This window comes from Erythrolamprus reginae, chromosome 1 (assembly GCF_031021105.1).
Source record: "Erythrolamprus reginae isolate rEryReg1 chromosome 1, rEryReg1.hap1, whole genome shotgun sequence".
Taxonomy (NCBI): Eukaryota; Metazoa; Chordata; class Lepidosauria; order Squamata; family Dipsadidae; genus Erythrolamprus; species Erythrolamprus reginae.
Genome location: NC_091950.1, coordinates 124096107 through 124111120, shown reverse-complemented (window position 1 = coordinate 124111120; position 15014 = coordinate 124096107). Strand labels below are relative to the sequence as shown.

The 15014-nt window shown below is 41.0% G+C and overlaps 1 protein-coding gene across 1 annotated transcript; it reads right to left on the bottom strand.

Moving 5' to 3' along the window:
- Positions 1–3171: 3171 nt before the first annotated feature.
- Positions 3172–14000, bottom strand: CALCB (calcitonin related polypeptide beta). The gene is made up of 4 exons (XM_070743844.1): positions 13915–14000; positions 12560–12871; positions 8204–8388; positions 3172–3665 (listed from the first exon to the last, which is right to left on the bottom strand). Exons 1-3 carry the CDS (start codon positions 13998–14000, stop codon positions 8229–8231), a joined length of 558 nt encoding a protein of 185 aa, XP_070599945.1. The 3' UTR covers positions 3172–3665; positions 8204–8228.
- Positions 14001–15014: the final 1014 nt, after the last annotated feature.

Below are 15014 nucleotides of genomic sequence, written 5' to 3'. Positions count from 1 at the left end.
CTGAATTACAGCTGGTAGTCAGCAGAAGCAGGTTGCACTCTAACCACGGCGCCACCCCAGCTGTTAATTTAGTCCTCATGTCCTCCTTTAGAGGCATCTGGTATGCTGAACCCATGCTGAACTTTAGTCTGATTCACTAGGACTGTTTTAGCGATCTTAAAATCACCTTTTCTAGCCATTTGGCTGGAATACACACAAGCAAAGGAACTATGAATGTTTGTTCTTTCAAAATGTTCGTTTCTAATGATTCACATCCTCCATTCTTGTGGTGTTTTTCCTCTCAACTGTCTTCATTTTCTTTGTTTGTTAACAAGATTCACAAAAATGGGAGAAAATTCAATCTTTCTGATAGCATAAGGAAGGTATGCAGAGAGGTAAAGTATAATAGCCAGAGTAGATTTATTCTTATATACTATAAAACCTGTTGTGTATGAAATTCCGATACAATTTTCAGCAGCCAAAATCCAATAACTGAAATTATTCACTAGTGTCTACTCTTCTGTTCCTACAGTGATGTCTCTATCAACAGTCGTGCAATTTTTAACAAGCCTATCATGTTAAACTAAAGAGTTTTAAGGATTATGCTTTCATCAATAAATGAACTCAATAAATCAATTGGGTGTCCTTTTCAATAATTTATTACAATGAAAGCCACCAGAGTCACCCAATGTGAGTTGGGCAACCATATAATTTTATAAATAAATAAATATTCACCAGATGCAGAAATAATGGAGGATTTCCTCTAATCTTATTTCTTAATCTTTATTATATGACTGTATATTTATTAAAAGATATGATTGTCATTTAAATCTTTGAATAAATTTGAGGCTTTGAATAAATCACTGATGAATTATGTCAAATTGATTTTATTTAGACAGTATTACACCCTGTGGATGTTAATTTTGAAATGTGCTACTGAACTCAGACAGATTAATTACAATATTAAACAAAAATGCATAAAATTGCAGCACTGAACACATTCCCAAATCAGCAAGATTTCATAGTGTTCAGTTGTATGTATGATCATAATTCATTAATGGATCACAGAATTATGTTAACTTTCTTCCAAAATTTATCTAAATTCTTGGGAAGATCAAAAGATACTGTCTGTTAATAATCTGAATTAGATCCAGATATTTTGCTCTAATCCCCCTAATAAACAGATTGGAGGACAAATAATTTTAGAAAAGTGTGACAATTTCTAATATTATTCATAATCATAATCATAAATATTCAGCCACTAAGGAGTTGGAGTTGTAGTATGCTGGGCCTTTTAGGATTCCACTCTTTGAGATCGTCTCTTTGGTGACTGTAAATTGGCAGAGCAATTTAAATCTATGCTATATAAAATTACCTAATTTTATGAGGCCCAATGGTACATGGGTCTCTACCAGAGGTGAGATGCACTTACTATCCCTACCAGTTCATGCACTCTATGGCTGTGCATGCACACAACTTTTGCATATGTGCAGTAGGCTTCACGTGACATCAGGGTGGGTCAGCCTCCCACAGCTGCCTCCCACAGCTGCCGCTACTGTTTTGCATTGTCTGGATAGAACCGGAGGAATACCAGTACTAGTCTCTACATCATTTAAGAATCACTGGATGAATGATAATGTTGATAACTACCCAATTTCTAGAAGAACTTATATTCCCAAATATGGCAGGGAAGTCTTTTTCCAAGAGGATGTCAGGGCATAGGGAGAAGGAATCGGTGTTTTATTAACAGAGCAATCTAAACTGGTAGACTATGATGTGGTAGGTAATTCACAAATTTTGCAAAGCCCTTGACCCAAAAGCTGCTGCAAGGAAGCTTTTTGTTTATACAGTATTACATCCCCCCTTGAAATAAATATAATGGAAATTAACTAGGGAAGGAAGTTTTTTCCTTCGTTAATTCCCCTATGGGAGATGTGGGAAATTCCAAATAAAGAGGCCAGTTTGAAAAATGTTTTCTCCAACCAACCTGCATATTTTTATACAAACGTAAAGTCCAGGAGTTACTACCTTCATAGTTTGATCCTAAGATAAGCACATATTTTAGCTAAGAGATGGTCATAGAAGCCTGCATTTTCCTTCAGTGTTTCACAGGCTGCTCTTTGTTAATCTACGCTCACAATATTGAAGATAAATACTATGGGTTTCTCTATTTCCCAAAGCACCAGAAAGCCAGACGAGGAACAACAGATGGAAGCTGGCCAAACAGAGATTCAACCTGGAAGTAAGGAGGAACTTTCTGATGGTGAGAATAATCAACTAGTGGAACGGTTTGACAGCGGAGATTGTGAACGCTCCAACACTTGATACTTTCAAGAGGAGATCGGACTGCCATTTCTTTGGGGTGGTGTAGGATTTCCTGCTCCAGCAGGGGGTTGACCTACAAAGTGCCTTCTAACTCTAACAAATAAATAAAATATTATATCATTATAGATCACTTTGTCTTAGAGTAGCACATATAGTTATATGCAGGCTTAAAACTCTTAGACTGAGAAGTCATGGAATCAAAATATGGCTTTATGTACACAGGTTTCTACAAAAGTACCGTAAGTATGTTTATTCATTTTGTACATTCAAATGTTATAGTCTATTACAATGATGGCAAACCTATGGCACAGGTGCCACAAGTGGCACGTAGAGCCATATCTGCTGGCATGTGAGCGATTGCCTTAGCTTAGTTCTAATGTGCATGTGTGTGCTGGCCAGCTGATTTTTGGCTCACACAGAGGCACTGGGAGGGCATTTTTGGCTTCAGAGAGACTCCAGGGGGATGGGAGAGGGATTTTACTCTCCCCCAGCTCCAGGGAAGCCTTTGGTGCTTGTGGAGGGTGAAACATGAGCCTACTGGGCCCATCAGAGGTTGGGAAACAGGCCATTTCCAGCCTCCAGAGCGGCCAAGGGGGGGGGAGCTGTTTTTGCCCTCCTTGGGCATTGAATTATGGGTGTAGGCACTCACCACATGCGTGATAGCACATGTGCATGCTTTTTCAGTACCTGAGCAAAAATAGGTTCGCCATCAGTGGTCTATTACCTTCGTATAGCACCAGTGAATTCATAGAAAAACCCAAATTCCATACTGGACTTTATCTCAATTCTCTTGAACCCAGGTCCAGAGAAAGCTGCAAAATATACTTTAAAGAAGGCTTAAAGAAAAAATCCATTTCGCAATCTATGTGTATCCAAAATACTTTTTTTAATCTTGCATAAATTCACAAATAAATACAATATTGTAAATGTATTTTTGAACATATTATACACTCATGTCAGTTAAATGTTTTACATCAAGGCATAGCACACCACCTCTTACACATATATACCTTGAAAGGCAGCAATTTAGTGTAATCCCCGAGATTTGGCAATGGAATATTGCCAAGATAAATAACATGGATCAATTTCACAGATATGCTACAAGATAAATAAATAAATAGATGCTATCACATTTTATTTGAAATAGAATTGCTTATCAAAAGAATATACAATAATTGAATAATTATTTGATATAGATATAGATATATTATGTAACCTAAGTGAATTTAACTTTCAAACAAAACATTTCTTCAACAGTGGAAGGATGCAAAAATGAACAATTTATTCAGCCATACTGAATGATGAAAAGAAGTTGCTTTCAAGACAAATCAAAAGGTGTTCGTTGCTCGGTTTCATGGCATCTGAAAAAAACACAAACACATCCAAGTTTAAAGATGCCTTCTTCTTTTCTTTGCAATTATCAGATCACTAGATTTATGGCTCTCTTCTTTAATTATGTTCTATAGTTAAAATAGGATAATCCACTGAATAAATAAAGAAGAGGTGGATCAGCTTGTTATGAGGTAAGGACGGCATTTTTGCACAGATTTTGAAAAATAAATATGTTTTAAATAATTTTTAAAAAGGGGTCAGAAATTAATGTTTGGCTCTTTTCCATATGAGCAATTTCTCTTAAGAAGGCCTCTTCACAAACAGTATAATTGGGTAGTTATAGTAGACAGGATTGCATAATTATACAAAAATAATAATAATCCACATTTAAATGAGACTATTTCTGTCTTGCAGTCTGATAACCAACTGCAGTTATCTAACAAAAGCAAGCACTTCTGTCAAATTTGGCAAAGAAGACATCTCATCCCATTTCTGTAGTTCCCATTATTGCATTACAGATTCCTTCGTGTTCCACTATGTTCTCTGCTCCACCTGAGCTTATAAAAGGAATGAAGCAACAGCTTCTCAAAAATCATTTCTGCATTCCAGAGCTAAGGAAAAAAAAGAAGGAAATGCCTCTATAAACAAAACATCCTAATGGCTGCACAAGCCATCTGCTAAATTTTAAAATGGCAATGAAAATAATACGGAGACTGGAAATCAAATTACAGATTGGTTGTATTACAAGGCTGTGTACACGTTTTAAGCTAAAGCAATAGTACTTAAACTTATGTACCACTTCACACTGCTATTACAGCCCTCTGTAAGTGGTTTACACAGTCAGCATCTTGCCCCCAACAATATGGGTCCTCATTTTACCCACCTCGAAAGGATGGAAGGCTGAGTCAACCAGGTGAAAGATCTCCAAATCAAAACAATGCTGGTTTAAGAGTGACATCTTTACTTTTTAATACAGTATTCACTCTTTTTCCAAGTAAAAAATAATAATTTGGATTCCAATCCCAAATCCAATTACAAGGAAGAAAGCCCAGTCCAACAATGAATAGCTGATTTTCATAACCCTCATTTTCAATTATTTAAAAAGAGTAATTTTACTCTGGTAATGCCACTAAGAGAGCTTTCGCTATGCTGGAGCTCATGTAAATTGGATTTCAGCGCTCAGAAATGAAATTATGGAGTTAAGGTTCAGTACACTGAGAGGACATCAGGTTCAGCTAGTCATGCATACATTATGTGGATGGATGGATGGATGGATGGATGGATGGATGGATATGTATGGATGGATATGTACACACACATACACACACATACATAAAAACAAACATACATACCTAATGAATTATCTTTAAAATGTGAGTTCCAGGTATAGTTTTACATATGGTTTGTATGGGATGTATGATTGTTTTTTATATTAAGGGTTTAAAATAGTTTTAACCATTGGATTTGTACAGTTTTGTTGTTGTGAGCCACTCTGAGTCCCCGGAGAGGGGCGGCATACAAATCTAATAAATAATAATAATAATAATAATAATAATAATAATAATAATAATAATTATAGATGAAGAAACGTTAGACATCACAATCTTCTGATGACATTCTCAGAGTGTAAAATCCCCATTGAAGAGGCATTATATAAAAGCAAGTATCTCTTCAATGGAGATTTTATACTCTGAAATGCCATCAGTAGCTAACAAAAGCTTAGTTTAATTTTAAAAAATTAAACCTTCCAGAGATCATGATGTCTATCATTTCTTTGTGTGTGTGTGGAGCATATTTTTGCTGATAATGAAAAGGAAGGGAGACTAGTGTAGATCTATTTCAAGCTCTTTTGTTCTCTTCAACTAGCCATACTCTTGCCAAATAGTCCTAAAAATGCGAGTTCCAGGTACGTGTGTGAATGATGAGGCAGCAGCCATCTCGATCACCGGAACATAGAAACTTTAATAAAACCACTTAGCTTTCGTTAGCGTGCTGCTAACTTCGTCAGAGTATTAAAAATGCCATGGGAGACAATCACCTTTATAAAGCATTATTCAGTCTGCTCATTGCCCGCGTCATAGGGCCACACCCTTCCCTCCCCTCTGCGGCAAGCCTAATTGTGGGCTTGCTCATGCTGGCTAAAGGGGGATCTACCACTTTTACTCGTGTCTGTTGCCTCTTTCCCTCCCCAAGGGAGGAGGTGGAGTTACGAGGCAATACTTCGGAGGTGTTTGGTATTACTTTTCCCCCCCCCATTATCGTTGTTACTTTCCATAGTGGTACATGTCTGCTCTTGCAATTTTTTTGCCCATGCCCTCGTCTTAGGTCTGCACTGTTCTAATGCCGTCTCCCATGGCATTTTTAATACTCTGACGAAGTTAGCAGCACGCTAACGAAAGCTAAGTGGTTTTATTAAAGTTTCTATGTTCCGGTGATCGAGATGGCTGCTGCCTCATCATTCATATATATATATATATATATATATATATATATATATATATATATATATATATATATATATATAATTATTATCAGCAAAAATATGTTACACACACACACACACATATACCTTGCACTGGAAAAGACGCAAATATGCCTAGATCTACATACCTATACTCATGAAAATCTTCCCGTATAAGTTTCAGAGATTCCTGGCCATCCTGGCTACAAATATATCTATTCGTAGATTTTCACAGGTATAGGCATGTAGGTCTAGGCATATCTGGGTCTTTTCCTTTGCAAGGTTAATAGACTCCCGGCAACGTTTTGACGAGGTCCCACTCGTCATCTTCAGGCTGTTGTCTTCATTGAAATGTCCACAGGAGTCTATCAACCTTACACGGGAAAAGACTCTGTGCCTAGACCTACACACACACACATATATATGCTGCTCAAAAAAATAGAGTGAACCCTTAAACAACACAATATAACTCCAAGTAAATCAAACTTCTGTGGAATCAAACTGTCCACTTACGAAGCAACACTGACTGACAACCAATTTCACATGCTGTTGTGCACATTTAACTTTGTACAGAACAAAGTATTCAATGAGAAAGTTTCATTCATTCAGATCTAGGATGTGTTATTTGAGTGTTCCTTTTATTTATTTATTTTGAGTAATATATATACATACATATACATACATACATACATATATATATACCAGGGTCATCCGACATAAGAAAAAACATATACCCCTCCCTGGTACAAAGCTGGATGGATTCAGATCGGATGGGTCTAATTGCTAGCTCTCTGCTTTACAATGCAGAAGCTTCCCAGATCGAATCCCAGTAAAAGAATGGGTGTGGCCAGCTGATGAGACCTAATAAGGCCGAAATAGATCTATCCTGGTCTCCCTTAATTTTAAATTCCAGCTATAAACATTTAACATATATATATATATATATATATGTAGATTGTTCTGAGTTCGGGTTTTGCCCTGTGTAATGTTTTGCATGTCTATGCGACGTTTCGGTGAAATCACATTCACCATCATCAGGCTGGAGTTCCAATCTTTGTGTTTTTGCAAATGAATATTAGCAACATTTCATTTGCAAAAACACAAAGATTGGAACTCCAGCCTGATGATGGTGAATGTGATTTCACCGAAACGTCGCATAGACATGCAAAACATTACACAGGGCAAAACCCGAACTCAGAACAATCTACATACATATACCCGTGAAAATTTACGAAAACATATATATATATATATATATATATATATATATATATATATATATATATATGTCACATGTTTTTGCTGAATTTGAAAACCACAGGAGACTAGGATAGATCTATTTCGGCCTTATTTTGGCCTCATCAGCTAGCCATACCCTCACTGGGACTTGAACCTGCAACCTTTGAGTTGTAAGGCAGAGAATTAACCTCTAGGCTACAGTATCCAATACTTTCAGCTCTGTACCAGGGAAGGGTTACATTTTGTGTCGAATCACCCTGGTATATTGAAGGAACATCACAGCTCCTTTTTTGCCTCTCGGACCAACCCAGGGCCATTATTACAGTGTTCCCTCGATTTCCACGGGGGATGCGTTCCGAGACCGCCCGCGAAAATCAAATTTCCGCGAAGTAGAGATGCGGAAGTAAATACACCATTTTTGGCTATTGACAGTATCACAAGCCATCCCTTAACAATTTAAACCCCTAAATTACCATTTCCCATTCCCTTAACAATCATTTACTCACCATTATTACTGGTACTCACCATTGAATAAGATACTTAGTGATCCTGATATTTATAAACATAATTATTTATTAACAATTATTATTTTTCTTATTTATTTGCAAAAATTATTAGTTTGGCAATGACATATGATGTCATCGGTTGGGAAAAACCGTGGTATAGGAAAAAAATAGCGAAGTATTTTTTTAATTAATTTTTTTGAAAAACTGTGGTATAGGCTATTCGTGAAGTTCGAACCCGCGAAAATCGAGGGAACACTGTATATATATATTCTCATTACTATCTTCTCTATATATTAAATATCTCTTTAAGACTTAACAAATTCAGCAAAGAAATAGAATTTTGATATCATTTAACACTTACCATATCCCAGAAATCATTCAGCAGATTAGATTTGTATGTTTCTTCTTCGCCTGCCAAAAGCATGGGCTCCGACATTGGTAGGTACAAATGTGCTCTTCCCCACACCTCCTGATCTGTTCAGGAAATCTGCCAAACGATGGGTCACACAGGTTGCCGTGTTACATGCTCTCTTTTGTGCTGTTATGCTGGTTTTTGTTTTTTTTACAAAAAAAGATAAGAACAAAACAAAGAATTAAGATCTTTGATACAAGCTTTGGATTTGAACCTAAAACTTATTTTATTTTAAAAAATGCATTGTGCTGCCTTAATGTTTAATCCCAGTTCTCCCCAAACTCTTGTTGGCAAAATCTCAAGAATGCCAATATTTGGGAGGAGGGACAATGTTATGTGATGGTGAATGGAAAAGACCTCTGGGGGGTTCTTGGTGCTCTCTGAGCTTGTTTTAATTGTAGACGTTTCATTGCCCAACTGGGTAACATCATCAGGGCTAGTCCTAGAAAAGACTACTACTCTCTTAACATAAGGGGCATGCATAAGAGCATCATTGTACCTATTGTCCCTGTCTTACTGCCCTATTGTCCTCTTTTATTGTTAGTTTTTTAAACTTATGTTTATACAAACTACAGTGTTCCCTCGACTTTCGCAGGGGATCGTTCCGAGACCACCCACGAAAGTCGAATTTCCGCAAAGTAGAGATGCGGAAGTAAATACACTATTGTGGCTATGGACAGTATCACAAGCCTTCCCTTAACACTTTAAAAAAACCCTAAATTGCAATTTCCCATTCCCTTAGCAACCATTTAGATTATTACTCACCATGTTTATTTATTAAAGTTTATTTTTAAAAATTATTAAAGGTGGACGAAAGTTTGGTGATGACGTATGACGTCATCGGGCAGGAAAAACCGTGGTATAGGGGGGAAATCAGCAAAGTATTTTTTTTAATTAATATTTTTGAAAAACCGTGGTATAGACTTTTCGCGACATTCTTCCCCAAACTAGTAAAATCCAGATCTGTGGGGGGGATAACCTACACCTATTCTAAGAGGACCCAAACCCTGGGTTTCCAAGGATCACACAAGGATCATACCCCTGTTGCATCAGGGTTGGCCACTGCCACTGTATATGAGGTTTGTTGCCTTCATCTTCTAGCTCTACATTTCCTAATATAATGCCATTTCTGGGTATATATAAACTATCAGGATGGTCTAAAGGATATATGATATCTTTTATGTATCAGATTGATATATATGATATATATGATATATCTGATGTCCGATTGACTATTTGAATGATATAATTTGGTTTTTCTGTTGCTCATCTCTATGATAAAAAAAATTCAGGCTTTTTAAGCCTCACCGATCCAAATGTTTAACTTAGCCTACATTGTTCCCACAACAAATACAAATCAATGTTTGAATTACAGGCAATGTTGGATTCTCTTGCATTAAATTGTCGTCAGACTGATAAGTTCAATCCAAATAAGTGACTTCTTCATAAACAAATGCATACATAGAAATGTAAGATTAAAATTCTTACCTGGAGGAAGTCAAACAGAATAAACCTTTTACAACTGAACAAAACTTGCTCACATTTGGAAACCAGTGGTTGTGTTTCTACACTTCTGAACAGATTTGTGAAGTTCATACTATCAAACTCAGTGTAAGCCTTTTTGCGGCTTCATTGTATGAAAGTTATCGCCTTACTAATTCATCCAATGCTATTCAGATACCTAGCCCTTTCAAAATACTCTTAATTAAGCAAACAACATGGCAGGCACCCATATTGTTTTCCTTACAGCTTGATGAAAACTCTTCAAATTTTGCTGCAAACCCCACATTTTAAAAATGGTGTAAATAATTTCCAATCAGAACATAGACCTATTCCTTATAGAAAAATAGGTTTATTGAACAGTTGCATGATCGAGCATGACAGAAACATTTGTTTATTTCAATTTTTTTTTACAATGAGTAGCCTCAAATTTTAAAAAAATGATGCTTCCTTATTATTCATAAAATAAAAATCTAAAATTCAAAGCAATGTTTTATTCTGATTTACTCTGAATTTGGCCTTTTCCCAGCTCCCTACAATAGTGTGGGTGTGTAGGTGTGTGAGTGCATTTTGTCCTTAATTCCCTAAGTTGGACTTTGCTCTACTATTCCAAGCACTTCAGATCTAAAAGAACAGAGCCAAAGTTAGCAGTTAAGGTTAGATCTAAATCATGCATCAAGTTAAATAAAAGAAGGAAACCAAAGAGGGGGGGAGAGAAATAAACTCAAAAGAGTGATCTGAGCCCGCCTAGTTGCTTCCGAGGGCTTCCTCAGTAGTTTGCATAGCGTTCATTTTCCAGCTCAGTCAACCACATTCCTTTTCTTGCCAGGCGTCCCAGCCCCGACGTCAGTGGGAGGGTACGTATGCAACTTGTGAAAATCTTGAGACAGTTTGCCCAGCACACAAGTGCTCAGGTTGGCACAACGTTTGGAAATAGGTCTATCCAAGCTGCAAAGGGGGAAAAAAAACATGCCGAACAAAGTAACCGGGGAAGGGCGGGAGGGGAAAAAAAGGAAAGCAAGAAGAAAACACGTGCGTGGTCATGCCTTGCCCCTCCCCCTCCCCGCATTCCACCCCACCCCCACCCCTCCCCTGGAAAAATGAGTCCCCCCACCCCTCCGAAGCCTTTTATATTCAATACAAGCCCCTCTCGAGGCGCAAGCCCCATGCAATGTCAATCCGATGAACCGCCAAAAGCAGCGGGTAGGAGGCGCAAGTGAGCCATTGCCCGGTCAAGCAAACGAGTTGGGGGGGGGGGGGGTAGGGACCTTGTGACTGTTAGCAATTCCGGGGTGGGGAGGGTATTGCATGCGTCCGCTGGGGCTGAACCATTCCTCATGCTTCACCAGGGGAGTTCAGTGGGGAAAACCGCAGGTGCAGCTGGAAGCCTGGGCTGGTTAGGGAAGGGGGCGCTTACGTGCAAAGAATCCCTTTCCTTCCTATGTCAAAGGACCCTCCCTCTCTTTCTCTGTCCCTCCTCCCCTCCCTCTGTTACTTTCCCTCCCTCTCTTTCTTTCTCTCTCTCACCCTCCTTCCTTCTCCCTTCCTCTCTCCCTTCTTCTCTCCCTTCCTCCCTTTCTCTCTCTCTCTCACCCTTCTCCCTCTTTCTTCCTCCCTCTTTCTCTCCTCTTTCTTTCCCTCCCTCTTTTTCTTCTCCCCTCTCTCTCCCTCTCTCCCTCCCTCTCCCTCTCTCCCTCCCTCCATCCTTCCCTCTCTCCCTCCCTCCCTTTCTCTCTCTGCCTTCCTCCCTCTCTCTCCTTCCCTCTCCCTCTCCTCTCTCTTTCTCTGTCCTCCTTCCATCGTCTCCTTCCCTCTCCCCTTCCCTTCTTCCTCCCCTCTTTCTCTTCCCTCCCTTTCTCTCTCTCCTCTTTCTCCCCCTCTCTCCCTCTCTCCATCCCTCCTTCCTTCCCTCTCTCTCTTCCCTCCCTCTTTCTCTCCCTCCTCTCTCCCTCCCTCCCCTCTCTTCCCCCTCTGCCTTCCTTCCTTCCTTCCTCCCTCTCTCTCCCTCCTTCCCTCTCTCTGTCTCTGTCTCTCTGTCTCTGTCCCTCCTTCCCTCCTTCTCGCTCCCTCTTTCTCTTCTCCTCTCTCTCTCCTCTTTCTCTCCCTCTCTCCATCCCTCCTTCCTTCCCTCTCTCTCTTCCCTCCCTCTTTCTCTCACTCCTCTCTCCCTCCCTCCCCTCTCTTCCCCTCTGCCTTCCTTCCTCCCTCTCTCTCCCTCCTTCCCTCTCTCTGTCTCTGTCTCTCTGTCCCTCCTTCCCTCCTTCTCGCTCCCTCTTTCTCTTCTCCTCTCTCTCTCTCTCTCTCTCTCTCTCTCTCTCTCTCTCTCGACTATGGCGAGTGGGGAAAGACTGAATCCGGGGACTCGGTTCTTAAGGAAGCGGATTCGGGGGTGGGGTGGGGTACAAGAGGGAATTAAATCCAAGACCTACCTTCTGGTTCTCCCATTTTATCCAAACCCCCTCCTCTTTGCACTCCAAAGCCTTTCTTGTGTATGTGTCTGCACATGTGTGTGTATACATATACAGTACATATTTAAGTAAGTTGTATACCCATAGCCAGTCAATGGATAAATGGATCTACTTCACTTAAGTTGGCAACCTGGGAGTCGAGGCCCAACCACTCGGTCCGACCCCCCCCCCCTCCCCAGGTGGGTGTAAGGCGCCCCCTCCCGGTCGGTGGTGGAGGAAGGACACCCTCCAGAAGCAAACGACGCCCTTCTGCTTGGATGCCCACCCCGGTGGCGCTCGGACCCCAGCTTGGCGTCCGAGAGGGGAAGAAGGCAACGGCGCTTCGGATGCTCCTTACCTACTGCCTTCGCCGCCCTGGTCCGGGTCTTCCGCGGTCATCTGGACGTATTCCTTCACCAGGGCGTTGAGTAACCTCCGAGCTTCGTAATCCCCCAGGGCGCCTCGGTCGGTGACGGGTTCGAAGCCCGTTCTGCGCGAAAGGCAAAAGCGCGCTCTGAGAAGCGCCGTTGTTTTTTTCCCCCCGCCGGGCGCGGCAGTTCTTCCTCCTTTACAGGCAGCCCGGGTGGGGATCGGGAGTGGGAGGGAGGGAGCGGCTTTTACCAGCCAGGGCCCGCCAGCCACCCCCACCCCCCTCTCCTCCTCCTTCCTCCTTCGGGGTTGTCGCGGAGCGGGTCTCTCTCTCACTCTCTCTCTCTCTCTCTCTCTCCCTCCCAACAGAGGGGTTACTCAGGCTAAGGGCTTTGCGACCACTGTCGTCCGGTGTGTCTGGAAGGCTTCCGAAAAAGGAAGGCCCTACGAGCGACCCATTTGCTCGACCAGGGGAAGAAAATAATCACCAGGGTGGCCAACGGAATGTGCTTTCACTTGCTGGCTTGCAATGCTCGGCGCGGTTTCTACTCCTGCTTTCTCCTTTCGCTCCCGCCGCCCCGGGAGGCGAGGCAAGCGGCGATCGGGTGGATGTTTGGGGAAGGAACAAATAAGGAGGACCCGAGATGAGCACGTTCCACCCTAGCAGCCCTGTGTAGCTCCAACTGCTGAACTACAAAGCTAACAGTTAGCTGAAGTTAGCGCCGCGGGCTACTTCAGCTAAAAACTGCTGGCTGTAGTTCCGCAGTTGAAACCTCACCGTCGGCTCAAGGTTGATTTCCACCCTTCCGAGGTGGGTAATATGAGGACCCAGATGGTTGGGGGCAATATGTTGACTGTGTAAACCGCTTAGAGAGGGTTGCAAAAGTACTTCGAAGCGGTATATAAGCCTAAATGCTATTGCTATTGCTATTGCTATTCATCATCATCATCATCATCATCATCATCATCATCATCATCATTATTATTATTATTACTATTATTATTATTACTATTATTGATGATGATATCAATAATAATATTATTAATATTAATATTATTGAATATTCAATATTCAATATTGCTACCAAAGACAAATTCCTTGTGTGTGCAATTACACTTGGCCAATAAAGAATTCTATTCTATTCTATTCTATTCTATTCTATTCTACTCTACTCTACTCTACTCTACTCCATTCTATTCCATTCTATTCTATTCTTTTGACCTCTCCTAACCGAGGAGGACTTTCTTTCCTTTCTTCGCTCCCTCCATCCGCACTGAGAGCGAACTTGGAGACTCTCCTCCAGACAGCTGTGCAGGTAAGTCCCGCTGTCGGCTGCCTCTTACCTGAGCGGGACCGCCTGGCCGTTCTCCATCTGGCAGGCCACCAAAGCGTAAACGGCGAGGAGCGAGGAGATCTTCAGCACTGCCATGGTCTCTCTTCTCTCTCTCTGCAAGAAAAGCTCCGTTTCACCCGAGGAGACCCATCGCAAGGCTCTGCGGCCCTGCCTAATCCTCCCCTCCCCCCCCCCCCGGGCCTGTTTAGGCCGCCATCCCATCTACCAGTATCCTAACCGACGTGGGTATGGAATTCCATTCTGGAAGGATAAAAGCATATATATGGCTGGCTGTGGGTAAGTCCAAGAAATAGCGACGCATCCTTTCCCAGGGCAAATGTGATGCATAGGACGAGGCTGGTCTAAAATGGGAATTTCTCGGAGGGTAATAAATTATCCGTTGATTAACGCGCGTAAAAGAAGGATTTGCAGAGGATTTGCCGGTCTCTTTATAATATCCATTTGGGAATTCTGAGGGCTTAAGACAGCCTTCTATATGGGCTATCGGAACTGGGCAGAAAGCAAATCGGTACCTCGGTGCCAACAAGAGAGGAGAACCAAAAAAATTAGAACCTTTCTTTTGAAGAAAACGAGCCGAAGTGAGGTATTTAGGCTTAAAAGAGAGACCCCTCGTTTTGATGTCTCGTTTTGAAGTAAAAAAAATAAATAAATAAAAATAACCCCTAAAAACAAGCGAACGCCTCTCAAAACGCGGTAAGGTAATGCTGTAAAATCGGAGTTCGGGTCATTTGCGTGTTGGAAAAATAAATATATTATTTATTTTGCAAAATGCAGAAATAATCGCGCGCACAAAATTATACGCTGTTTTCCCACATATGATTTATTTGTCCCCTTTCCTTCGGTTCAAGCATTTACATATATCCAACGTTTTTAAAATGTTGAATATGTAGCCTCTCCATAGATATGTATTTGCTACACTCTTGAATTTCTCTACCTCCAGGCTCTTTTTACAGTGCACCCCTGACCCCCCCCCCCAAAAAAAAACCCTCTGTAATACGCCTGGCACACATACACTCCCAGAGATTCATCTGACATTCTTCCTCATTTTGACTTTTTTTTTCCTTGCAAAGGAGTCTATAAGGGAGTTCC

Excerpts from the sequence above, each read along its gene's own strand:
- CALCB (XM_070743844.1), bottom strand. The coding sequence starts at position 14,000 with ATGGCAGTGCTGAAGATCTCCTCGCTCCTCGCCGTTTACGCTTTGGTG. Across the intron at positions 12,872-13,914 it reads GGCCAGGCGGTCCCGCTCAG|GAGGAAGGAGGAGGAGAGGG; the intron begins GTAAGAGGCAGC and ends ACAACCCCGAAG. Across the intron at positions 8,389-12,559 it reads CAGGGCGGCGAAGGCAGTAG|CATAACAGCACAAAAGAGAG; the intron begins GTAAGGAGCATC and ends AACAAAAACCAG.